Here is a 25,386-nt window from a genome sequence, read left to right as displayed (position 1 = left end):
GGGTTCCTTTCAGCTCGGCCCGTCCCGTGACTCTCCCTCAGCGCAGCCCCTCCCCCACCGGAGGCGCCGTGCTCCGAAGAGGGGCGGGGCTTGTCTGCAGCTCTACGGGGCTGGCGCCGCTGATTGGCTGTGCTCGGGGCACACGGGCGCCGCTGATTGGCGGCCGCCGAAGGTGGGGGGGTGGGGCCTTTCCCTCAGCGCCATGGCGGCGCCGGCGGGGCAGGGGCTGGAGCGCGCCCTGCGCGAGGCGGCGGCGGCGCTGGGCCGGGCGGGGGCCGCAGAGGGCACCGGGCAGGGCCCTGCGGCGGCGCTGGGCGCGGTGCTCTCCACCCTGTCGGCTGCGGGCGGCCCAGGCGCGCTCGGGGAGCGGGAACGGGCGCAGTTCGGCGCCTTCCTGCGCAGCCTGGCCCGGGCGCCCGGCGCGGCGCGGCCCGAGGGCGAGTGGCAGCGCTGCTTCCTCGAGGGCCCGCCCGGCCTCGCCCTATGCGTCCTGCTCGAGGCCCTCGGCTCCGCGGGGTCAGTGCGGCCCCCCAGGGCAGGCGGGCGGGGGTCTGGGGGTGCCCGCCGGGGATGGGGGTGGGCGCGGGGAGCCCTGGCGCTGCCCGGAGCCCCCGCACACCCCACACGCGGTACGGGGCGTCCCGCAGTCGCGGGGCTCCTTCAGGCCTGGTTATTGAATGAGTGTGCTGAAGCGTTTCGAGACGATACAAAGGAATTAAAATCGCTTTGGTTTTAATTTGATTGTTGAGTAGAATTCAGTGTTAACAGAGCAGCGGTGTTTCAGTGGTGAGACCACAAGTGAAAAGCAATTGCACGCACATCTTATTTCTGCCATTTGCGAGGGGCAGGGACTTAGAGCAGTCTCTCTCTTCCAGCCCCGGGCTCACGCCGAGGGAGGCGGCGGCGATGCTGGAGCGGTTCCTGCGTGAGGGGCGGCTGTCGGCGCTGCTGTGGGACGGGTGTCAGCAGCAAGCGCACGGTGGGTGCCTGGAGCTGCAGGACGCCCTGCTCAACAGAATCGTGTGTTTGCCTGAGCACGTGAGCAATAAACTCCAGGGGGAAAACCCGCCAGTGTTCTTCCCGCAGAACTACTTCCCTCTCCTGGGAGCTGCAGTTCTCGAGGTGCTGCATCTGATCTCCGACTCTCTGCGAGGTAAGGAAGGACTGCGCTGGAGGGATGACTTTTCTGAAGAAGTGTTTTGTGCGTGGACCCCTTGGCTGCTGCTTGAAATACAGATGATGAGTGTTGCAGAGCCTCACGTTCCCTCTTCAGGCTATCCTAAAAGCATGAGATCCCAGGGATGAGGAAGATAGCTGAGGCCTTTTGAAATCCCAGTGAAGGCAGCAATCCTACAAGCAATTAAGCAGCAGCATCTGTTCCTAAAGCTTCGTTGGGGTCACTTGGTGTGTGCTGATGGAATTGTATGGGAGATTTAAATGGTGCTGAATGAACCAGTGGCTTTGTTACCGTCTTGTTAAAAGTTGGGACTGAGCTGCTTTAGCCTTCTGCCTGTCACTGTGTGTAAACAATACTGAGTGCTGGTTTGTGCCTGAAGGCACAAGGTGGTGGACAGAGGAAGAGATGATGCTTGAAGAGAAGTAGTTAATCTGTGTTTTCAGGCTTCAGCACTTGTAGAAGTTTCTGCACTTCCTCCTGAAGGTTGGTTGGGAGATGCTGCCGATGCGCTTGTTAAGCTCCTGTCTCTTATCCCAGGTGGCTTGGACTGCTCCATCTCTTTTGTTTCTCACATCCTGGGGAAGGTGTGCATTCATGGAAGGCAAAGTGAGTGTTTTACAATGCTCTTTTGGGGAGAGGGAAAGTGTTTTAATGTATTAGTGTGGGACCATGACTGTGATGATGACCAATGGAAGGAATGGGAGACTGACCAGTTAATTTGGAGCTGTCCTGAGCTGGGCTGCACAGGCTGCCCTCTGCACTCTTAAAACCTGAAGGGGAGAGCATCCTCGTCAGGATGAGAATCAGGATGGGGGTCGGGCTCTGCTCCCAGGAAACATGGGATGGGATAAGATGAAACAGCCTCAGGTTGTGCCAGGGGAGGTTTAAATTGGGTTTCAGGAAAAACTTCAGGCCCTGGAATAGGCTGCCCAGGGCAGTGGTGCAGTCACTAAATCCCTGAAGGGATTTAAAAGCTCTGTGGGTGTGGCACTTGGGACATGGTGTAGTGGTGGCACTGCTGGGTTATTGTTGGACTCAGTGATCTTAGAGAGCTTTTCCAACCTAAGTGATTCCATGATTCTCTTCTATGATTTCTACTGCAGGAGCAATTTAGAACTGCAAACTGTACACTGCAGTTTTTCATGTTTTCAGGATATTGAAATTTGCAGGCTGACCTTGAGTGCCATTGCCCCAGTCCTGCCCTCCTGGGGTATTTACTGTTTTCTCTTCTGCCACAGAGGAGATTCTGGGTGTTCTGGTGCCCCGCTTGACAGAGCTCACTAAGTCAGACTGCATCTGGCAGAGGATCTGCTGGCGGCTGGTGGAGTGTGTGCCAGAGCGCTGGATGGAGGCAGTGGTCCTTGGCTTTGTGCAGAGAGCACCTGGGTAAGAGCTCTGCTTTCTCCCTGATCCAGAGCAAAGGCTGGAATTTTGTCACAAATACTTGCACAGTCAGTGTTTGAAAGGTGCTGTGTTTGTGTAGGTGGTTTTTTACAGTGCCATTTCCTGAGAGACTCCAGAGGTAGAGTGGTTGATTGTTGCCTCTCAGGTAGAACCTACACCATTCCTTAAGGATCTACATTGTGGCCTGCACTGGAAAAACAAGTGAAAACATTCTTTGCCATTACTGGCTCACTGAGTTTAGAGGTGTTCTAGAGACTTGGTTGCAAATAGCTGCTCTCAGTTTTTCCTATGATTAGGAGCAGCATGACAGCAATTGCATGGATCCCTGATGTTTTGTTGTTGACCTGTCTCGCTAGGTCAGATGTCTTGTCCAGATTACTGGGGAACCTGGTTGTGAAGAACAAGAAGGCTCAGTTTGTGGTGACACAGAAGGTGCTGCTCTTGCAGTATGGCCACACGGTGAGGACTGTGGGGAACAGCACTGCAGGAGTGCCTGGTTTTCCCCCGTGCCAATGTGGGTTTTTTAGCGAAGCTCTTGCTCTTCCTGAGTAAGATGAATTTATTCCAAAATGAGCCCTCAGTCTCTCCACATATGTGCAGCTGTTCACGGACAGAGGAGTGTTATGGGGAGGGAGTGGTGAATGGTTGCTTTGAAATCATGGAGTTCATGTACTCGCTCAGGGTTGATGGTGATTGGCAGAATTACTGTACTCTTTCTCTGGAACCAAGTGGTTGTTTGCACATGGTTTCAGTGTTCTGGGGAGCTGGAGACATTCAGTTATTTAGAATCAGAAAGAGGAGACTGAAACAGCCATAACCCACCCTCGGAGATAAGAATTAGATCAAAGAGATGAGGCAAGGACTGTTGTTTTTTTTCCTGTGCCCCTAAGTTTGTCACGAGGTGTTAGGAAGTGTTCTGTGGTTTGTGCTACTGTTGTGAGAGATGTTCTCTAGACTTTGTGAGTTCTGTGTTTGCCTGGGACTGTGCTGGTTTTATTGGTGAAAACACTGCACTGTATTCCTGTCATGCCTTCCCGTGTGTTTCATCAGCAACTGCATATGTGTGTTTGGTTGTTTCTTAAAATTTGCTTACTTTTCTGTCTCTGAATGTTGTCAGAATGAAGTTTAATGTAGTAAAAACACAACCCTGTCTGTGTTGGGTGACAGCTTTGTGCCCAGTTAAAGCAAGAGCTGTGGTTCTCGTTGCAGACGGAGGTGCTGCAGAACCTCCTTGGGTACCTGTCCCTGGACAGCCTCCGGCGGGCTCTGCTGCTCAGAGTAAGGATCACCAATGTCATTGGTGAGGTGTCTGATGGAGAACACTCTGCTCTGTGTGTCTGAGGGGTGCACAGTTCTGGTACTTCTCCAAGACCCTTTGGTTGCTGTTGATGAGAGCGAGGGAAGCCCTGATATATCACAAGTAAATAGTGGTACGCAAATCAAAGCTTGCTGCACTGCTGGCATTAGTTTTTTGTATTTAACTGGTAAATTGTCTTCCAAGTAGCAAAACTAATGAGGCTTGGATTCTGACTGATGTTCCATGTCCTCTGTCCTTCTCAGCTTCCTCTCTCACCCTGTTTGTGTGGCTGAGCCGGTGGCAGCAAGGGATCAAGTTGGTGGAGAGCTGTCTGTGTGCCAAATGGTTGATGCTTCAGAATCTCTCTCATCTACATTTTTCTCAGTGGGGATGGCAGATATTTTCCCTCTCCAAGTCAGCAGTGTGATGGAACTTCTGTGAAATTTGCGTATCTGGAAATCTCTACCATTTAGTCAAATAATTTTTTTCCCACTGGTTACATGTTCTGAAATGATCTGGAAGTACTGAAAGCTATTTAAAATTGGACTAAAACCAGATAAAACAATATGCTATCATACTGAGTTTTGAAAATAATACACATTGCTTTGCATATAATATTTATTTATCAGAAATAAATATTATTTTTAAATTTAAAACCCCATTATATTTAACAATATCTTAAATGAAGGTCAAATGGAGTTCTTAGGTGGTCAAACACAGTATGCTTTGGGCCCTGAAATACAAAGTTAGCTCTGTTTGTAGGGAGACTAAAAATGTTCTTCAAGAAATTACTTCTGTGTAGAAAAGATCCATTTCAGGCCAGCCTGAGTTCTCTGATTCAGGTGCTGCAGGAGCTGTTGGAGACCTGGGGCAGCAGCAGTGCTGTGAAACACTCACCACCCGAGCAGCAGCTGTATATTAGCAAGGCCATCCTCATCTGCCTCTCCCACCTGAAGGAGCCTGAAGTCGAGAGCTGCAGACAAGGTGAGGTCCTGTGAGAAGCAGAGCTTAGATTTGTTTAGCAGAGAGTCTTACTAGGAGTAGAAAAAGATCTCATTCTGATCTGTGGATAAGCACAATGGCCCCACCTTCTCCTTGGCAAACAGGGTAACCTGTTGGAATCCTCTTTTGCATTGACATGATATAATTCCAAGTGCATAGCTTTAAGTTATGGGATTGGAGAAGCTTATCTTTGCCCTAAGGGTCTTAACTGAGCAGTGGTTTAGGAACCCCAAAGTTTTGTCACAGGAAAACAAGGGTTGACTCTGGGACTAGTGAGAGGAATGGTGTGATTTGAGCTTAACTGTGGAGCATGGGTACAGCTCCAGAGGGGATGGGGAAGGTATCTGAGGGTTTGGTTGTCTGACTGTCCATTTGCGTTTCTCTGTGTCACTGCTCCGCTCACCTGAGCTGAGCAGAGATAGTGAGTCACTGGCACAGACCTCCTGTTCTCTGTTCACACAGTGTGGAGCTCACTGGGGTCCTGGTCTAAAATCTCTGCTTTTGTTGCAATAAAAAAAGTGCTGTACAATGTCTAGAGTTACTTTTCTGTGTGTGTGGCTCATGGGGGGTGCAAAGGTTGCCTTCAAGACTTGCTCATCTCTTTCATTCTGGAATTAACTGTTCTTTAGATGAATAAGTGACCTGATATGTACTAACAGTACTGTAGTTTTATAGTCAGTTTTTTTTATCTGACAACTTTTGAAAAATAAGCTTTCTGTGATGAAGGAGGTCAGTCTGACAGCAGTAAGCCTGCCTGGTAAAGCTGGCAGCCAGCATCTTCTGTGGGCTGAGAAATACTTGTGTCATCTGCCTGTTTGAACTTACCCAAGTGGTTGGGGAAATCTCTCTCTCCGATTATTGTATTGGTCAGAACCTGTAGCTTCCTCAAAACATGGCTTTTTATTTAAGTGACTTCAAAGAACTCTAAAACCAAACTAAAGTTTAACTTGACTTACCATCCTTTTTATGTTTCAGCAAAAAACAAAATATTGCAAATTCAGAATATATTGTAATGTTTTGTTGACTTTGTACCCCATGGAAGGGCCAGGGCCTCCTGTGCTGATGCTGAAGGGCAGTGCTGCCACTGCAGAGGTGGAAGGCACAGTTCATGGGCTCTTTCTACCCAGTGGTGAGTGGGTAAAGCTGCCCTCAGGAAAGATGGGTGTTCGTTTCTGTCACTGTTTCATCCACCATTTGTTGGTTGTTTTTTTCAGAGCTTCTCACAAGCATGATGGAGGGTGTGAAGTGCCACTTGGACAGCAGTCTGCCACAGCTCCGGCGTCTGGGAATGGTGGTGGCAGAGAGCATCAGCTCCAAAATAAACACGGAGGGACCTGTCCTGAAGTTTGAGGTGAAGGTTTTAATGAAATTTATGACTGATGTGTGGGGCTTAGAGGAAATAAAAGCTTTAAACCATGTGATCAGGGCATTTTAGCACTTTTTTAATATGGAAATGAGGGGCAACAGCACCTTCAAAAAGAGAGGATATCTCTTTACAGAAAACAATTGTATAGGAAATGGTCGGGTGGATGAGGGTGACCTTAGGAATCCAATCTGCTGACAGAGTTCAGAGTAAACTGTTGGTAATAAAAGAGGTTTACCACATTGTATGAGGGAATCAGAATCTGACCCACAGGAGTTGAGAGGGAACTTCAAACCTAAACCAGTAGTGAGCATTTAGTCCCTGATATGGTGGGAAGACCTGCTCTGAGCTGGGATTTTCAAAACTGATGTGGAGATACATGCTCTGCTCTTTCCAGTAGAGTTTTTGTGACTTATCTGATTAAATCACATTAATTCTTTAAAAGCCTGCAGCATCCCTCATGTCACATTGCCATTTTTTAAATGTTTTAAAGATGGAAATAACATTCAGACAGGGTGGGATCAGGTACTGTTGTTAAATACAGGGACAAAGATTACATATGCAGAATAAATACAGTGCTGCTGGCAGTACAGGGATTGAAACAAATGGAATTGGTGGGGGTTCATCTGCTCGTGGTTCAGTCCATGTGCAGTACAAGGGTGAAATGTTGTATGCTGGGCATATTTACAATTAAGAAGAGTGCCGCAACAGTTATTCTGAATGTCTAGTATGAAGAAGATGATGAAACAAGAGAATTGAGATCCCTTCTGGTGCAGACTCCACCACTGTGTGTTGTCCCCAGCCTTCCAGGTGATGAGTAAGTTATGGCTACTGTTCATGCCATCTTTTTGCCCTTCTCCATGTCTTTTTTGAGTTACAAGTGAGAACTGTGTACAGTATTCAAGATGTTTTATATGTTCTTAAGCATTATAATGTACCTTCTTCTTACAGTGCAGTGTAGTTATATTAAATTCATAATTCCAGTGGTAGCATGTATTAAAAGAGCCTGTTTGATAGGTGCACATAGTGAAACTGTGGTGCGGGGGTCTTGTGTGCCCTTGGGTGCAATTAAATGGGGGTTTCTGTTTGCATCTTGGAAATGTGGCATTTGGGCCATGTGCCCCCAGCCATGACAAAAATCTGCTGCATCTGTCAGTGCTCTGAACTTCCAGGGCATCTGCTGAGGCTCTTGGAAGCGCTCAGTTTGATCAGCAGAGCAATGAAGCACTTCATGTTATTAGCAGATGAAGATGCCCAGCACTCCAGGGAAGTACAAAACATTTTATTGCTTGTGTTCCAGGGGCATGACCAGCATAGACAGCTTTTGAGAAGCAGAGAGGTGAAAGGACAATGGCAAAGTCCACAGAAATACACAGACACAGGAAAAATATTCTCAATTATTGTATTCATCCTATTAGCAATAGTGAAAAATGTTTTTTTCCCATTTCATAGAATCATGGGATGGTTTGGGTTGGAAGAGACCTTATTGCCCATCTCCTTCCACCCCCCTGCCATGGGCAGGGACACCTTCCACTAGCCCAGGTTGCTTCAAGCCCTGTCCAACCTGGCCCTGGACACTTCCAGGGATCCAGGGGCAGCCACAGCTTCTCTGGACAACCTGTGCCAGGGCCTCACCACCCTCACAGCCAGGAATTTCTTCCCAATATCCAATCTAAACTTAGTTCAGTTTCATTCACAGCTCCAAATCTGGTGCAGCTCAGTGTGATTGGCTATCACAATCTTTCCTTAGCAGTCCCAGGTACAGGGGAGTGCAGGGGAACACAGCAAATGAGCCAGTTTAATTTTTGTTATTCATTGCTCTTCTGTTAAGAGATTCTGCTTTTCTCCCTTTATCTCATTCTCCTTCCCAGGACTTTTTTCCTGCCAAACTGACTGTGAGACTGCAGCAATTCTGTTCTGTTCAAGCACCAGGGGTTGGTGGGGTGGGGAGTTTCTTCCTTGTGAGTAAGGACTGTTACTGTGTTCATTTTAAAAATTCTTGTTCCTCGCAGCAGGAGTGAGAAAGCAGGTGCTGCACTGCCATTGGTACCAGAAAGTAACAAGAAATCCCAGACAGCAGCCCCTGTGATGCCAGATGAGGAGTCAGATGCTGAGCTTGACAGGTATGGGGCAAGAAACAGGGAGGAAATGGAAAATAAATGGCAGATGTGGGGAGAAGGGAGCTATCAGTACCTGCATTTCTTGGCAAATGTGATTTCTGACCTTGTTGAACTGAGTGGTTTGCAGCAGAGCAGAGCAGCTTTGCATAAGAAATTGAGTCAATAAATTAAGCACAGCCCAGATTGTGTGCAACCACCATATGTATTCCGTTTGATTTAGATACATGTTTCCTGGACATTGTGGATGTATTTACCCATTTTAATAGTGGACCTGCCATATTCTGTCACTATATAAAGAAATATGTCAATACATATGTCAATATATAAAGAAATCTCAAGAGTCAGCTTCTTGGTCACCTGACTCCTTCCTGCCCTTGACCAGGAGATCCAGTTGCAGATCTGGTCACAGAACTGCTCTTTCCCTGAGAAATTCCTAGAATTCCTAAGGACCCCTCTCAGGCCAGGCTTCAGCAGTGCTGCTGGGTGATGCAGGAGTGGTGGTGTTATGGCAGTGTATGTGCTGGTTCTTTCTCTTTGTGTCTAACTGGGGAAAGCCAGAACATCTGCACCCCATAAACCAACCCCTGCCTTTATTTCTTTTCCAGTGATGATGACCTTGTCCCTTATGACATGTCAGAGGATAAAGAGCTGAAGATTAAGGCTCCTGTGTATATCCGAGACTGCATTGAAGGTAGGAGATTTTGGGCTGAGTCGTTATCTGTTTCTTACCAGGTGTGGGGAGAGTGATCTCTGTGCAGGTTTATTTTTTCTGAGCTAATTTGAAGAAGCTGTAGGATTTTTGAGTAGTTTCAGTTGAGTTCCTGGTGCTGGTCATGCTGGGTCAGTGGTACCTGCCTGTACCAGGACAAACCATTGGCAGCAGGAAGTTGGGGTATGTACACCAAGCACAGCAGAGTTAATAACTTTTGTTTGTCTTTTGATTACCTTCAGTTCTGACAGGATCTGAAGATGTGGACAAATGGGAGGCTACAGTCAAGGCTCTTGAGAGCTTGATTCGGAGGAATCCAGCAGCAACAAGAGAGGTGAAGTAGCAGGACCCAGGTTACCGGTGGGCTGCAATACCAGAGGGCTGTCATAAGGAGATGAGATGTGCCAATGGAGCGGCAGGCCAGGCTAATGTGTACCTGGGTTTAAGGTACACATTCCCAAGCTTTCAACTTGGGAAGGGAAATAGATGGAAGTAGTTGCCTTGAAGGTGAGGCTCTGGAGCACAAAGAAACAAAGAATTAGCAAAGGTGCTGGCAGCCCCATGGTATCCAGCAGCTTCAGCACTCAAAATGTGCTGCGAGGAGAGCTTGCCTGTATGAGGAAGCTCCATGGTTTGTGCTGGGCAGGAAAAACATCAGAAATGCAGATTACAGAGCAACTATGTTGGATTTTGAAATGAAATTCAATTTAATTGTTAATCCCTAACAAAAAGGGAGGTAAAATCAAACGGACTTTCCCTTTTTGCTTGTAGAAGCATAATGTCTTCTGAGGGGAATAGTTGGATTGTATGATCAAGATGAAAAGCTCAGGTGAGAGGAACCTGGGACAAGGTCACTGTGCAAAGAATGCTCACCGCCACCTGTTAGTGAACACTTGAAGGTGGCAGGGACACAGGCTGAGAAACGGGAGGGGTATGGTCCTGTACCCTTAACCCATCAGCTATCCTATATCATGATGCCACCACTTCTCCAGAAAGCCCAAGTGAATCTGGACAGAGAATTGGCAGACAGGGGGGTTGCTCAGGGTTTTGAGAAATCTGTCTTGATGGCATTTGGTTTAATGTGTTTTCTCTCCCTCCTAAGTGATGGACATGTTGCCTATATGGATTGTCTTGGTTTAAACATTAGAAATGGTGTGTAAAGGCCATGAGGGAAAAAAAAAACCACCATCAGAGATTTGATTCCTTTTTTCATATTTTGAGCAGGTTAGTGTGGAGCTGGCAAAAATATTATTGCATTTGGAGGAGAAGACCTGCATTGAAGGCTTTGTGGAGCTCCGTCAGAGAGCTCAAGTAGCTGTTTTAACCACAGATCCAATACCTGTGAGTCCCTCTTACTGCTTTCTTTTTTCCATTTGAGGCACAGGCAAAAATTGGAAGCAGCTGAAGTCTCTTGCTGGTTTGATAGAGGCAGCTCCTTGTCAGTGGGGTAGAACAGGTAGATCAGGTCTGACATTTACGCAGCTGAAGAATCTGCAAGGAGTGACTGAACCAACAGGAAAGAGAAAACTGTCAGACTGGAGGGACTGTTTGAGGCTGTTGGTAAGAGTGTACCTGACAAGGCAGGTTAGGTAAGGAATTGTTGTACTGAAGGGTGTCACATAGAGGGGAGCTGAGGCACAAAGGGCTTCTAGAGAGAAAGACTTCACTGGTGATTGTAATCATGGAATCACAGAACTGTTTGGATGGGAAGGGACCTTTAAAGCTCACCTCGTTCCACCCCCTGCCATGGGCAGGGACACCTTCCACCAGCCCACGTTGCTCCAAGCCCTGTCCAACCTGGCCTTGGACACTCCCAGGGATGGGGCAGCCACAGCTTCTCTGGGCAACCTGTGCCGGGGCCTCACCACCCTCACAGCCAAGAATTTCTTCCTTACATCCAATCTAGATCTATCCTCTGCCAGTTTAACACCTTTACCCTTCATCCTATGAGTACAGGCCTTGGTAAAAAGCCTCCCTCTATCTTTCCTATAACCCTCTTTAAGTACAGAGAGGCCACAGTGAGGTCTGCTAGCTGTCATGGCAGTTTTTTGAGTACTTCTGTATAGGAGGGACAGAAAAATTAGAAAGTCCCATTTGCCATTTACTTCTTTTGGGAGAACCTGGAAGTGTCTGAATTTCCCCTGTTTACACAGCATGTCTCTTCCCTTCCCTTGGAAGCCTGCCATTACTTCACAGGAAGCGGGCCCTGTGAAATGAAATGCTTTTAGAGTTAGTGGGAAGGCTGTTTCCAGCCTGGGTCTGCGTTCACTGTACCCTGATTTTTCTGTACAGGTTTCAAAGTACTTGACCTCCCAGTTCTACTCTCTTAACTACAGTCTCCGTCAGCGCATGGACATCCTTGATGTGAGTGTTCTCACTTCCCACTTGCCTTTGTTTGTTGCACCAGTGCTGAGGTGTAATGGGGTTACCTTTCATTCCTCATGGGAGGAGGCAGAGGTAGAGGAATCTCTAAATTTGTATTTGTGCCTGGCATTCCCCTCTTGTTCCTAACCCTGCTACACTCCATGACACAGGGATCCCTCCCCACAGAACACAGAGCATTTGTTGGGCATTTGCCTGGGAGAAGCCACAGTTTCCTTTCCCTTCATCAGCCTGTTCTGTCTTCCTTTTCTGAAAGAAAATCTACCCATGACTCCTTCCACACCTCTGTCTGAAGGAGGTGCTGCTCTGCTTCAGGGCTCAGTGACCAAGTGCTTGGTCAGTGCTTCAAAGCCAGGTGGCTTTTGGGGTTCAGTTCCCTGCTGTTCTTCACTCTAAACCTGTTGTGCCTTTCTGCCTTGTTGCTTCTGTCAGTTTGGGTGCAGGGGACTGTTGTTCTCTAGGGGTTACCCCTTTTTAACTGAACATCTCTCTGTTTCATCCAGGTATTGGTTTTGGCAGCTCAGGAACTCTCCTGTCCCAAATTCCATGGGAAGCCCAAACATTCTGATGCCCAAAAGCCTCGTATCCAGCTCCTTCCTGGAAATGACAGCTCTAAGGACTGGAGAAGAATTGTTGATGAGAGGATCAAAAGCAAGACTCGGAGATTTGCTACGGTGAGGCCAGGGCAGAAACAAACTAAGGTCAAATCCAGCAAAAATAGGGACACTCAGACCTGCTGTAGTTCTGTCTGGAAAGAGCAAAAACCCATGAAAGTGGGCCCAGTCCAAAGGAAAACTCTGTAACTACTAATATAAATGTATCTTGGTATCTGGCTGAATCTTTTGGTGCAGAGTACCAATTCCTGCAGTCCTCTCCCAGTAGGGAGAGGAAAATAAACCTAGAACTCCTTACCTGGCTTTGAGGGATAGTGGCTGTTCTGAGCTTGTCTGGCCGCTGCAGGGAGCTGTGACTGCACCTCACAGATCCCAGACTAGCTGCCTCTCGACTGGACTGCCTCAGCCTTCCTATTTTCCAGGGAGATAAACTGATGACAGTTTCCTAGTTCCCAGAATTCCCCTGTGGTTCAGCCTGGAGAGTTTGCTTTCCAAAATTCCTTTATCCCTTGCATGTTCCTGTTCCTTATATCTAACCCAGCAGTACTGAGCTATATTGTACTGAAATGTTTAGATGTGGAGAGGATCTGAAGTGAGAAGTAAGCAATCCAGTCAGGAAACTGGTAGCCATGGGTCTACAGTGAAGTGGAAGAGCTGGGTGCTGCATCTTGTGTCTAGACTTCATTTTTCTCTTGGACAGCGTCAGTGTCACGTGGAACCGGCTTCCAGCCCAAACCAGTTCAGTTCTGTTGCTGGGCACTTCTTCTTTCCATTGCTTCAGCACTTTGACAGGTGAGTGTGAACACCTTGGGGTATGGGTATGGCAGCTGCCAGAGTGAACCTTTCTGCTTGTTCTCTTGCCTCAGAGCAGCAGGCTAAAGCCCATGAGCTGTGCAGGAGCCCAGTGACACTGCACTGACACCAGGGTCATTCACAGAGCTTGGAAAGGCCTGTGGGGCAGGAGTGTGTAGGACCCTGAAGAAATGAGATCCATCACGAGGGATAATCTCACAGACAAGTGATTTTGGCAGCACCACACCAGTTGTCTTGGCTGAGCCTCCACTGTGGGAGGTTCACACAAACCACAGAGCTCAGACTGCAGTCTGGAACCAAAGTTAACTCTGTCTCAGGTGGAGCCTGTATAGGACACAGGACACGGTCAGTTCCTTAAGTCTTTGCTAACCTAAGAAGGCCAAGTAATCGATTCCATGATAATCAGGATTATTGTAATACTAGTTGTAAGGGTATGGCAGTGGGGGCAGTTTTTGCCTGCAGGTCTTTCCAAGTAAGCCTCTTGGTGAAATGAGTGATAGCTGCTGTAAGAGTAGAGGATATTGCTGTGGGAGATACTGGACTGGGATAAAAGATGAGAGCAAACAGCCATGGGCTGTGTTAATCTGGTAGTGACTGTACAATGATTGTTGTAGGGATTCAGCCTTAAGAGGGACAGTTCCCCCTGCATAACTCCCCAGCTGTTCCAAAGATGTACTGATCAGCCTTCTCACTGCTACACGACTCTGTGTCTTGCAGGCCTTTGACAACATTTGATCTCCTGGGGGAAGATCACTTGGTCCTTGGAAGGCTGGTCCACACTTTAGCAGTGCTGATGTACTTGGCTGTCAACGCTGTGGTAAGGAAGGGCAGAGAGCAGGGGAGACTTCCAGCCTGGGAACTCGAGGTGCCTTCTGGAACAGCAGTGCTCTGGGGCCTGCTGCACTGGGCTGGCAGCAACTCTGCTGTTGTGTGGGCTGAGAAGCTGTGAAAGAGGCTGGGACAAATCAGTCAGAAAAGAGACATTGGATTCAAGCCACCCTTGCACTATCTTTTGTAGAAAAACTGTGAGCTTCTTTGGGGGGTTGAGCACATAATTTCAATTTGCTGCCAAAGTTTCCTCATCTGTAAAATGCATGTAATTGTAGCCCTGATCTTTACAAAATCTTTGTTCAAGGAGCATTTGGACAATGCTCCCAGGCACAGGGTGGGATTGTTGGGGTGTCCTGTGTGGGGCCAGGGGTTGGACTCGATGATCCTTGGGTCCCTTCTAGCTCAGGACATGCTGTGACTCTGTGAGCAGTGTGTCTCTGTGGGAAGGTGTTCAGTGCTGTCACAATCCTCTTTTGCAGGCAGTGACAGCAATGGGAAAGGCACTGCTGGAGTTTGTTTGGACTCTGCGTTTCCACACGGACTCGTGAGTTACTCTAGTTGTGTACTTTCATTTTTAAAGATCAGCTGTGAGCCAGTCTCCAGCCATGGTTTGTCTTTGTGCAAGAGTAGCACCTGACTCAGGGTGTCAGAGACTTAATGCAATAAGTCTCTGCTCTCCTCCAGCTGAGTGTAATGCCAGACCAATGCCACATGAACTTGGCTGATGTCTTCCCGTGTGGCAGTACAGCCGTTACCTATAGAAAGCTTGACAAATTTCCTGACCACCTGTCCATGTGGTGGTTTCATCTGTGTTTACTCAGGGAGCTCAGAAAACTATAGATTCAGTTCTAGCATTCAGCCTTGGAAAGGAATTAAGACATGTAGCCAAAAGGCTGTAAACATCCAGTTTCTAGTTTGATCTCAGACTTGTCCAGGGCTCTCAATTACACCAAACTCCTGCACCACAGCATGCCAGGGGCTCTGGATGTGGGCACGCTGCTAGCTGGTGCATGATTACAGCACTAATCAGCAGGAATGTGGCAAAAGTCATCATACCTTTTGAAACTGGAGAGCTCCTGAGGTGAGGAAATCAAGGTGCAGGCTCTAACCAGTTCTTCTCCACAGGTATGTGCGCCAGGGCCTCTTGTCCTGTATCTCCTCCCTGCTCCTCAGTGTCCCTGCAGAGCTGCTTCTGGCAGACATGACAGAGGAGCTGTTGGAGACTCAGTCCTGGCTGGGAGGTAAGACATGGTGGGGTAGACCAGTGCTTTTCAGGTTAGTGGTGCAGTCTGTGTGCAGCATCTCTTTGATTGTGAGGGCAGCAGTGATGCCCTGGCATTGTGCACCAGAAATTTGCATGATCAGCAAGTGGCAGAGCACCCTGTGTGCTGCAGGGGTTCAGTACCCAGGTACCTGAGGCATAAGCCAAGAGCTGTGTGTGGCATTTCAAACTGTGACTGTCCTCACAGGCAAATGAAAAAAATCCCCAGAGGTGTTCTGGGCCCCCTCTCTCTGTCTGAGCATCCAACCACCCACCCAGGAGGGGGGTTGTTAGTGCTAAAATCAAGAGGAAGAGGAGCATGGCTCCATCTCTCACTTCCTATTGCTGATGGAAAGAACAATCTACACTGCGCCCAGTGCACTCGAGGTCAACACAGGCTGTGTCCTTGGGTTCTGCACAGATCAGTGCTCAGGTACTGCAGGGAACTGGAGCTAACAGAGGAACTAATGCTGAAGCCTCCACTGTGTTCTCAGGGTGACTCCTATGACTCCCTGGTCTGGTTTCCTTCACCATTCTCTCTCTTGGTGCGTGGCTTCCCACAGGGAGCAAGCAGGAAGCGACACTGACCCAGCCAGGCTCTGATCCTGGCAGGTTGGGGAGCTCTGTGCCCTTTGAAAGGAAGAGCTGCCTTGTGGGGCCCAAGACTTCACTTTTCCCATGACATGGTGTGCTCTCAGGAATCTGCTTGTCTCTACAGTTAACACTGCTGTTACCAAGTGCAGCCTTTCAGGAATGCACTTCCAGCATGAGGAACTGCATAATCTGTTTTTAATGAGTTATTTTGGGGAAGAGGAGGATGAGAGAACTAGTAGTAGCTTCTCATGGCTGTAGGTAGTGTAATAGCCATCTCTTTACATGTAGTGCTTTTGCAGGAAAACTACATAATTGATCCTTGTGGAAATGAGCGCAGGGCAAGATCACAGTTGTGGGTAATACCAGAGAAGGGAAAATTGCTGTAGGAATCGTTCAGAAACCTTAAAGAATTCAACTCAGCTCCACCTCTGGTCAGATGCAATTTAAGTGCAATTTAAAGGGCTTCTAGAGCTGCTTCCTGGAACACCCCAGCTTCATAGGCTGTGCCTTTGCTGTTTGTTCTAAGGTTGTTGGTAAAATGGCTGCACAGGGAGGCACTGGGTCCTCCCTGCTGATCCTACAGGTCAAATCTGACACTGGAGTCCTCCTTCTGTGCCTGAATCGCAGGTCTGAGGTCACGAACTTGCTGTTTCTTCATGACTCTTCCAGACAAGATTTGCAAGAGGTGGTGTGTGTTAGCTGTGCTGTAGCTGGGAGTGACAAGCTGCCCTGCACAGGAGCCTCGTGGCTGCTTTGGGTTTCAGATTAAAGCCCTGCCTTTCTCCTGCCATGGCCAAAGCACAATGATGAACACTGGGATAGGAAATGTTATCCATGAAGTGTTGAGTAGAAATCCACAAATCTGCTTCAGTTTGTTGTTACACCAGGGCCTACACAGACTGCTGTAGTGACCCTGGGACTGTGTCTGCCCTTCAGCCTGCGGGCTGTCACCAGAACTGTTCACAGTGTGGACTAAGAAACTACTTCAGTCACTGTCATGGCATTGTCTGCTTACTGGATGCTTTGGGACATTTCAGCTGGGGGGAGAGGTGAGAATCCACCTTGCACTTGTCCATTGTTGCCCTTAGTGCCATGCTGAACCTACTGGTGAGCAGCCTGATCGTTCCTAGGGGAGGGAGAGAATACCTAAACACTTCTAGGAAACAGTTCCTTTGATTCCTCAGCAGCTGCCTTTGAGGGAATTCCCCACCCCTTGCAAGTGCCATAGAGCTGTGTCATGGCTAAGTGTGGTTTATGTCAGGACCCAAAGGATACTCTGGTATACTCTGTGCCTCCCCTGCCGTGCCAGCAGTGCCAGGTCCAGGCACAGAACAGAAACAGCACCAGCAGCACTGTGAGCTTCTGAGCTTGTTCCAGTCTGCCTTGTAACCTCCCCTTTTGCCTTCTGTAGAGGGACCATGGAAGCAGCATGGGGCAGCTCTCCCTGTGTTATAAATAGCCCTACTCCATGGCCATGAGTCATGTGTTTGGGCTGACAGTGCCGGGCTCCTAGCACGGGCTCGTGCGTACAGGATATCCTCACACAGGCTCCCCGCTCTTCCAGGCTCCCCTGCTCAGACATCCTGCATGCATCCTGGTTGTTACTTTGCAGGCCTGTTAAGGGCCCCTGGAATAACAGCTGCTGGGAACAGCCTCATGCCTGCCCTAACGTGCTGCATAACATGTGGAAGAACTCATTTATCAGAGGACTGATCTCTCAGAACGGAGAATGTGCTGAACCTTGGGGCCTGCCTCCTTTCCCCATTGGAATGGCAGCATGACCCCAAATTCAGGAGGAAGCACTGACCATTTTGGATTGGAGGAATGGTAGAATGGAGACTTCAGGCTTTGGAGAAAGTGGATTTCTAATTGCAAGCTGCATTCACGTTTGTAGCTCAGCTGTACCAAGGTTACGTGTAGCTCGAGGGCAGAAGTACAAATTCTGGCACGGAGGTTATCCCATGGAGTCCAGGATCAGACAGTGTCTATAGTGTTTCAACTCAACTATTTGTTTCTCCTACAAGACTGACCAGCGCACTGTCCTGTGTGGCACTCAGGGCTTGGCTGAGTTCATGCTGCTTTAGATGATCAAGTTTGTGCATCTCTGCCTTCAGGCCTAGTGCAGTTCCAGCCCAGCCACAGGTGCAAATGCTGTTGTGTTTAGTCCTGTGATTGTCAGTGATAGTGAGAAGTGCCCATTTTCCAACTCTCAGCAGCTGCTTCTTTTGCAGATATGGTGGAGAAAGATCCTGATGGGGACTGCAGGAGGCTGGCCCTGCAGAACTTGCTGCTCATGGAGAACCTGAAAAAGAAACTTGAAGCTGTCCCTTCCTAGCTGAAAGGGTAACAGAAGTGGCCTTTAGCTCGTGCTCTTGCCAGCTGGATGTGTTTGGGCACTGCTGGGGCCTCTTCAGCAGTCACCTGGCTGGAGGAGAGGAAGAAGGGGGAAGGGTGCTGAGCTGTGAGCCAGCAGGTCTGACTTGACATCTGGACTTTGTAGTGGAGGCCAATTGAGTGAGCTCTTGGTATCCGGTACAGCGAGTACAGATGCAGGAAGGCAGCGAGCACTGCCATCCTCCCCCAGCCCCCACCCAGCTATTTATAACCCTGGCAGGTCTGAGCACTCAGCTAAAAATACGGGGAAGATCTCATGGAGCCTTCTTGTCAGACAAACAGGAGGGCTGGGGACAGCCACTTGCCACTCTGACCTGCCCCTGACAAAGGCTCCTGCACCCCTGAGCAGGCAGTTTGGGGTGACAGCTGTTGGCCTGCTGCTGGAAGGGGTGGCATGGAATGGCACTGCTGATGGGATGCAAACACTGGATAGCTACACTGAACTGCTGGAAATGTGCTGGACCTAACTAACATTCAGATTTTGACCTTAAAATCTTCCCCGCTCTTCTTCTCCAAAAGCAATTTAAAAACTTTATATTCATCCCAAGTTTTGAAGCAAGTCACAAAACATGAAAATCATTTAAGCAGAAGGGCTGGTTGGTAAGAGATGCGTGAGTGACCTGATTACTACCCCTTGGTGGGGCGGGGTGACAGGCTGAGAGGTGAGCAGGAGCTTGGTTGGTACATTGAGCTTCACTTCTCACAGTCCTGCTTGTGCCAGCGAAGAAATTTGCATCTGAAAATATGACTAGAACAGAGTGGCTTGATGTAACTGGTGTTTGGAGAAGGAGCTTCCCTGTGAGAAGGAAGCTTCACTTGCTCAGAGTGACCCCCCCTTGAGCAGGGTTTGGACCAGGAGGCATCCAGGGTCACTTCCAGCCCAGCCCAGCCATTCCGTGGCTCTGAGGTTTAGCCCAGATGTCTGTAAGTGGTCTCCCCCACATGACCCTCTGATGTATTTAAATACAGAAGCTTTGGGTGGGGGAAGTCTGCCTTCAGCCTGCAGGAGGGGGTAGATTGATTTTTTAACCATGCTCCTTCCAAATGGGATGGAGATTGTTTTTAGAAGGTCTCGCTTCTAGGGAATTATAGATCAAAGTTGTACTTGAGAATTTTGTCAACTCATGGTTTCCACTTCAGTTACTCAGCTCTTTTCTGGACTCAGAAAAAGGCCTGAATATGCAGTTCTTACTGGTTTTTTTCTGTCTCAAATTTATTAAAATACTAAAGCCAGGTTTTTAACAGGATGTACACATGAACCTCTGTATGTTGTGTTTGAGAGAGCCTATTAACTCCAGTACTGTTGCTTGTACAGTCAAGCAGGAAAAATAAATTCCTTGGTAATAACCAAAAAGCCCTGTGGCAGCAGCACGTGACTGATCCGGGACCCCTAATGAGGGTGCAATAAAAGACCTGGCATTAAAGTCAGCTTTGCAGTGTCAGGAGTTCTCCACTTCATCAGCCACTTCTTCTTCCACCTCCCTGTTGTCTGTGTGTGCTGGAGCCAGGGCTGGGCTTAGGGGCACGCCTGCCCCTCGGTGCACGGCCTCCAAGGTCTCTGGGGACACGAAGTAGCTCAGGTGGGAGGCTGGAATTCTCTTCTGCATCTCTTCCAGGCAGCGGTAAGCCTAAAGGAATGCAGAGATCACTGTCAGGGCTGCAGTGCTACAGGCCCCAGTAATCCATTTAATGTGCTTTTCACATCAGAAATGAGGTTAATCAGCACAGCTGGAGGAACTTGCCCTTGGCATCCTCACGTTCCATCACAGCAGCAGGTCACAGTTCAGTGGGAGCACTGGGGGTGTGTGGCACATCTGCCCTGAAGGAGTGATTCACCATTTCCTCAAATAACTGCAATTTTACAGTTTGCTTTCTTCTCTGGCCAGGTGGCAAACACAGTGTGGTGTGATTGCTGAGGCACTCACCCAGACAGACCCTCTGTTCTCATAACTGGGAATGCTTAAGAATCCACCACTGTTTATGCTCTGTGTGATGGGAGCTTTCTTTTTCTCTTTGCATCCCATGAAGTGAAAAATACGGATGTAGTTCCTGAGCTGTGCCCCACCCTGCTGTGCAGTTCAGCTCCTGCTGTGGAATGCCTTCCTCTGTGAGAGCCACGCTCCACCAGGCTGCACAGGTGTACAGTATGGGCTCTGTGGGTTGGAAGAATTAAGGCTTCACTCACCATGTGGAATTCCTCCACTTGTGCATAATGCTGAAGCAGAAATCCCAGAACATCTCCGTGCCGGAGGGCATCGTCAAAGTCCTGCTCAGCCAGGAGCAGTTCACACTGCCTGACTGCTTCCTTGGGGTCCTCAGGGTAAACTCTAGTAAAGGGCAAAAGGCAACTGTCACAGCCCAGGGAGTGTTCAGCTTGTCAGGCCAAGGACAGGGAAGAGGTTTTGCTGAATTATGTTTCATGAGAGAAACCCAAACAAAACCCAGAATTCCCCCACGTCCTGGGCTGATCCCCCAGTGTGGGCAGCAGGGGAGGGGGGGATTCTGCCCCATCAGGTGAGACTCCCCTGCAGAGCTGCCTCCAGATATGGGGAACAATAGCACAAGGATGTGGAGCTGCTGGAGAGAGTCCAGAGGAGGCCATGGAGATGCTCCCAAGGGCTGGAGCCCCTCTGCTCTGGAGCCAGGCCAGGAGAGCTGGGGGGGTTCACCTGGAGAAGGGGAGGCTCCAGGGAGACCTGAGAGCCCCTTCCAGGGCCTAAAGGGGCTCCAGGAGAGCTGGAGAAGCACTTTGGACAAGGGCCTGAAGTGACAGGACAAAGGGGAATGGCTTTAAGCTGAAGAAGGGTAGATGTAGGTTGGGTATTAGGAAGAAATTCCTGGCTGTGAGGATGGTGAGGCCCTGGCACAGGTTGCCCAGAGAAGCGGTGGCTGCCCCATCCCTGGAAGTGTCCAAGGCTAAGTTGGATGGGGCTTGGAGCCGGGATAGTGGGAGGTGTCCCTGCCAATGGCAGGGGGTGGAACAAGATTGTCTTTTAAGTCCCTTCCAACCCAAACCATTCTGTGATAATCACCTTTCTGACTACACCTCCCTTGCTCCAGATACTTCCTTCTCTTTCAGACTACCTTTCCACCTTTAATGTCAACAGCACTTCTAAAAATCACATCATGGTTTCCCTGCTAGAAAAGTGTCCCAGCAGCTTTTAGAAGCGAGGCTGCAAATTATTTTTTTAACTGCAGGTGCTGGTACAACTTCTGTTCTGGTAGGATATTTCTGTCACTTAGTTTCCATGCTCTGTGTGCTGCAGCTCACCTCTGAGCGTGGATGAACCGCTTCATCAGGGTCATCCTGCTTTGCAGGTGGGCAAGTTTGCTTTCCTGTTCCACAGGGCTTCTGGCCTTTGCCTTGGAAAGGCACTTGTAGGCTTCTGCCAGCGCTCTGTGGGCTTTCTCATAGCTCTGATACTCATCAATCTCTACCTGCAAGAGGAGAAAGGAGATAAAGGTCTTGCTCCAGAGCTACCAAACCAAACATGTTCAGCAGTCACAGAATGGGCAGTACCTGAGCACATGCATCATAGAAACCTGCCAGGAGGTCAAGGGCCCTTGCTTTGGTGTAGAAGCTGATGATGTTCGCAATAATCTTTGCATCCTTACGCCAATCCAGCGACTGCAGGTAGTTGGCTGCCATGATGTAAATCTCTCTCTGTCTGGAGACTCCCGCAAAGAAGACAATTTTCTCGGTATCCCCAGATTTCAGCAGTGCCCTCATAGCCTGGCAATGGAAACGGGGGCATGGGGGAGAGAGGGAAAATATTGTGAATGCAAAAACACCAGGCAAGATGGCTCAGAAGCTTTGTCTGGGTAGTTACTGTAGCAAGTCTGCTCCAAGGTTTACTTTTCAAAACACCCTTGTTTTGAGGCCATCCAGGCTGACCTTTAACTTATTTCCTGCTTGTGTGTATTTCTTTGTGGCCATGTGATAGTTGCCTTGTCTCATGCAGCAGTCGGCAATTTGCTCCAGCAGCTCCCTCCGGGACTCCTCAGGGAGGTCCTGGGAGTCCTTGGAGACCGTCATCTTCTCAGCCAGCTCCTCGGTGATGGTCATGTTCTGCTCCAGGCAGAGCTGCAGAGCTTCGTGGTACTGGTGGGAGCAAGGGAGCAATGAGATGTTGCAAACACTACTGTGATACCTCACGTTGCTTGTAGTGTAACCTACGGAAACCAGCTACACACACAAGCAGCTGAGGATGGTCTGGAACATGGATGTAGTTACATGCCCCGACGTCAGCCCCTGTTCAGGCACACACTGTCCCATTTTGTTTGCTAAGAACATGTTTGTTCTTCCATGACACCACTGGTTCTCACCTGTTCTCTCAGTGGACACAAGGCTGCCACTGAAGATTCAGTCATTTGGACTCTGAATTTTCAGTCATACAAGTCAGGTTTGTTAGGCGTGATTGATAACGTTAGGTTTTCAGCAAGTGCAAATAAATTGAAAGACTTTGTGAAATATTTTGGTACTTCCCTTATTGGAACAAATTCTGACTAGGTTATACACAAGAGCTTTTAGCCCAGAAAAGGGCTACTGTGCCCTTGCAGAACATGGCAGAAAGGCAGCCAGAGGAGTGGGCACAGGATGGGTCTGGTACCCAGCACTCTGGCAAGGTGCTGAGTCCTTGGCTTGAGAGGAAACTTTAAACCCTGCAAGTGTCTCTGTGTATCTGTTTACCTGCGCAGATAAATGTCTGTATGCAGGTACACACCTCCTCTACCTGTGCAGGGGGGACCAGAGGGCTCAGCTCACCTTCTTGGCCGTGAGGAGCAGCTCCATTGCCTTCTCATACTGAGCATGTTCCACGAAGAACCTGGAGCAGCGGGTGAGCAGGGCCGGGTCTGACTTCTCATCCAGGTCCTCAGCAATGAGCTGCAGGGCCCCAAACTGCTGTGTGGCAAAGGCCAGCTCCAGGGCTTTGGAGAAGTGTCCTGCCTGCAAAATTACGAATGAGGCTTCAAAGACTAAAGTACTACAGAGCCAGTTCACAGGATGCTCTGGAAAGGGTTAATAAAGCATTACCCACCACAAAGAAATGACTAATCATCAGGATATAGTAAGAACTACAGTTGATTTAACATTCCTCTGCTGTAGGAACTGCTTTGTTTAGGGTTTGAGAGTTTTTACTAAAAAAATATTTACCTTGTGGTATAACATGACAGCTCTGTCCATCTGCTCCCCCTTTTCCTCATAATAGCAGGCTGCCTCTATCATGTCTTCTGGTGAGCTCAGGAGAGCCAGGTTCATCAGCTGATCATCTAAATTGTTTGCCTGTTCAAAAGCAAAGGTTTGGCTCGGGGTGTGCAGACACAAGTTTTGTAATTCTGGCAAGGCTGTGGCTTTGTGCTGTCACACAGTATAATACCATCACCCCCTTCTGTGTAAAACCTCTATAACCCCAGTGACTTTGAGCTTCAATTATGGTAATTTCTTTCAGGCAGTTTCTGATGAGCTGTACAACAAAATACTGTCCCAAACCATCAAAGCTGCATTGATCCACCTTTGGTAGAAGATGGCAGCAGAAAACAGGAGTACCTTCACTGTGGGCTGTCCATGAGCAGGCAGTGTCTCACGGGAGAGAATGGGCACAAACACCTCGTTCTGCCTTCCCTGTGTGCTGATTTTGGGTCCAGCTGTCCCTCCCCCGTACCTTACAGAGGCGGATGGCATTGTTGAAGGCCTGGGCCCGGGTGTAGAAGTGCACGGCCTGTTTGATGTCCTCCTGGCTCTCGTACTGCCGGGCCAGGTGGTAGGAGGCTGCCCAGTTCCCCGTCTTGTTTGCAATTTCAGCAGCCTGCAAAGGGCATCACATGGCTTTACTTGGTGCCTGTGCCCATCCCAGGAATGAGAGCTCTGGGAGCAGGTGGGAGTAGGCTGCCTCACCTTCTGAATGTTCCCCTGAAAGCAGTGGACACGGACGAGGGAAAAGTAATCCTGAGCCAGTGCATAGTATTGCAGCGCGGATTCCAGGTCTGACTGGCTCTCCAGGTACTGCGCCCACCACTTCCACAAGCTCCTGGAAAAGCAATGGTATTGACTGCAGTAACAAGAGGCTGTGTTTTTCACTCCTGGAGAGCTTGAATACAGACTAGATGAGTTTTTTAGAACACAGGCTTCACCTCAACCCAAGGGTGATACTGCAAGGTCTGCACTATACAGGAGGTCAGCCTGGAGAACCAGTGTGGCAGTTCTTAAGCAAGATAATCCTGAAAAGCTGTGGGAGGATCATAACATGGATGAGGCAGGGGTTGAATGTGGCTGAGAGGAGTCACACTCCACCATCCCTGCTTTCATCATGAGTTGTATTTCAGACCTGACAGCCCCATGCGGGAGAAGGAATGAGCTAGCACTGACTTGTCTTTCATCTTGTTGACGTAGTTCTCCAGGGCTTGTAAGTCTTCAGAGAGCATTCGGGGCACCTCGAACCTGTGTGTGTCTGACTTCTCATAGCTGTGGAGAAGAAGAACATATTACATGTGAAATGACAACGTCCTTTACTAGCTCACTTTCTATGTAAAACATCCATTTTTGTTTGCCAGCCATCCACTGACAACACTGGCAACGACTGCTTCAGTTGTATAAGTTCACTGTAAGACCAGTTGCAGTCCACCACCATCATCAAAAATTAAAAGTTCAATGGTACTGGAATGAGGGAGGTGTGATCTGTGACCACAGGGCAGTAAATACTTCAAAAGTGCTGGCCCAAAGAAATATTCCAGAAAGTTCCCTAAACACCAAGCACATCTGGCTGAACAGGTCACAAGAGCCCCGGGCTCCACATTGTGCCTCATCCTTCTGCCACCCACTGCAACATCAGCCTCTGCCACTGCCCTTAGCCCAGCACCCACCTTTCCTCACCCCTCTGCCCGCCATGGCCCCCAGTGGGTCTGCCTGAGCACAGCAGAGCTCTGCTTTGACTCTGAACAGCAGTGACATTATTGTATTATTATTACTGTCATCATCATTGTTATCATCATTAGTATTAGTATTAGTATTATTATGGAGACTTCATATGGTAAAACTCATATAAAAGCAAGATTTCAGACAACAAATCTTAAGACATTAAAAATCCCCTCCCTTAGCTTCTCATGGACTCAGCGGTCACAGGAGAGGACCAGACACCAGAAGCAACCAAGGCAAACTAAATTCTGCTCCAGCAGTTGTGTCTGGGACTCTCAGGAAAAGTAAACAAGTGGTTTTGTCATGGAAAAGGAAGGAAAAGAGGGAAGTGGTCTTCCAGCGACAAGCACAGGATTGGATATGAGTGGGGTTCAGCTCCTGGCCCTGACAGACTCTTGACCTTTCTGACACTACACATTATTCGCCTGAGAAGGTACTGTGAAGTTTCACTGGGAATGCTTTCACTCTGTGAGGTAGAAAGCACCAGAAACAGGAAAAGCCTTTAATTAATT

General features: G+C 48.8%; 2 protein-coding genes across 9 annotated transcripts in view; one reads left to right on the top strand and one right to left on the bottom strand.

Annotated features, from left to right (window-relative positions):
• Positions 1 to 187: 187 nt before the first annotated feature.
• On the top strand, positions 188 to 24,622 carry TELO2 (telomere maintenance 2). 4 transcript variants are annotated; one of them, XM_064672410.1, is made up of 20 exons: positions 188 to 516; positions 876 to 1,153; positions 1,715 to 1,783; positions 2,416 to 2,563; positions 2,938 to 3,040; positions 3,791 to 3,859; positions 4,721 to 4,862; positions 6,095 to 6,231; positions 6,972 to 7,060; positions 8,256 to 8,366; positions 8,969 to 9,054; positions 9,315 to 9,406; positions 10,297 to 10,413; positions 11,365 to 11,436; positions 11,958 to 12,128; positions 12,769 to 12,860; positions 13,599 to 13,698; positions 14,192 to 14,256; positions 14,838 to 14,953; positions 23,412 to 24,622. In XM_064672410.1, the coding sequence occupies exons 1-20, from the start codon at positions 203 to 205 to the stop codon at positions 23,420 to 23,422; spliced, it is 2,382 nt and encodes a 793-aa protein (XP_064528480.1). In that variant the 5' UTR covers positions 188 to 202; the 3' UTR covers positions 23,423 to 24,622. The 4 variants fall into 4 exon arrangements, with proteins under 4 accessions (XP_064528480.1, XP_064528478.1, XP_064528479.1 ...); XM_064672408.1 differs by lacking the exon at positions 23,412 to 24,622 and adding an exon at positions 17,784 to 19,389 and having other exon boundaries at positions 8,259 to 8,366; XM_064672409.1 differs by lacking the exon at positions 23,412 to 24,622 and adding an exon at positions 17,799 to 19,389.
• IFT140 (intraflagellar transport 140) overlaps positions 19,142 to 25,386 on the bottom strand; it is a 78,927-nt gene continuing 72,682 nt past the window's right edge. For all 5 annotated transcript variants that reach the window (XM_064672403.1, XM_064672406.1, XM_064672402.1 and 2 more), the window contains exons 21-30: positions 24,329 to 24,424; positions 23,858 to 23,990; positions 23,625 to 23,768; positions 23,117 to 23,245; positions 22,727 to 22,909; positions 21,857 to 22,063; positions 21,482 to 21,694; positions 21,233 to 21,399; positions 20,147 to 20,288; positions 19,142 to 19,589 (exon numbers count right to left, since the gene is read on the bottom strand). In XM_064672403.1, the coding sequence (XP_064528473.1) occupies positions 19,401 to 19,589; positions 20,147 to 20,288; positions 21,233 to 21,399; positions 21,482 to 21,694; positions 21,857 to 22,063; positions 22,727 to 22,909; positions 23,117 to 23,245; positions 23,625 to 23,768; positions 23,858 to 23,990; positions 24,329 to 24,424 (1,603 nt within the window). In that variant the 3' untranslated portion in view covers positions 19,142 to 19,400. The remainder of the gene's footprint in view (positions 19,590 to 20,146; positions 20,289 to 21,232; positions 21,400 to 21,481; positions 21,695 to 21,856; positions 22,064 to 22,726; positions 22,910 to 23,116; positions 23,246 to 23,624; positions 23,769 to 23,857; positions 23,991 to 24,328; positions 24,425 to 25,386) is intronic.

The sequence above is a fragment of the Pseudopipra pipra genome, chromosome 16 (genome assembly GCF_036250125.1).
Source record: "Pseudopipra pipra isolate bDixPip1 chromosome 16, bDixPip1.hap1, whole genome shotgun sequence".
NCBI lineage: Eukaryota > Metazoa > Chordata > Aves > Passeriformes > Pipridae > Pseudopipra > Pseudopipra pipra.
This window is presented reverse-complemented; position numbering and strand designations above follow the sequence as displayed.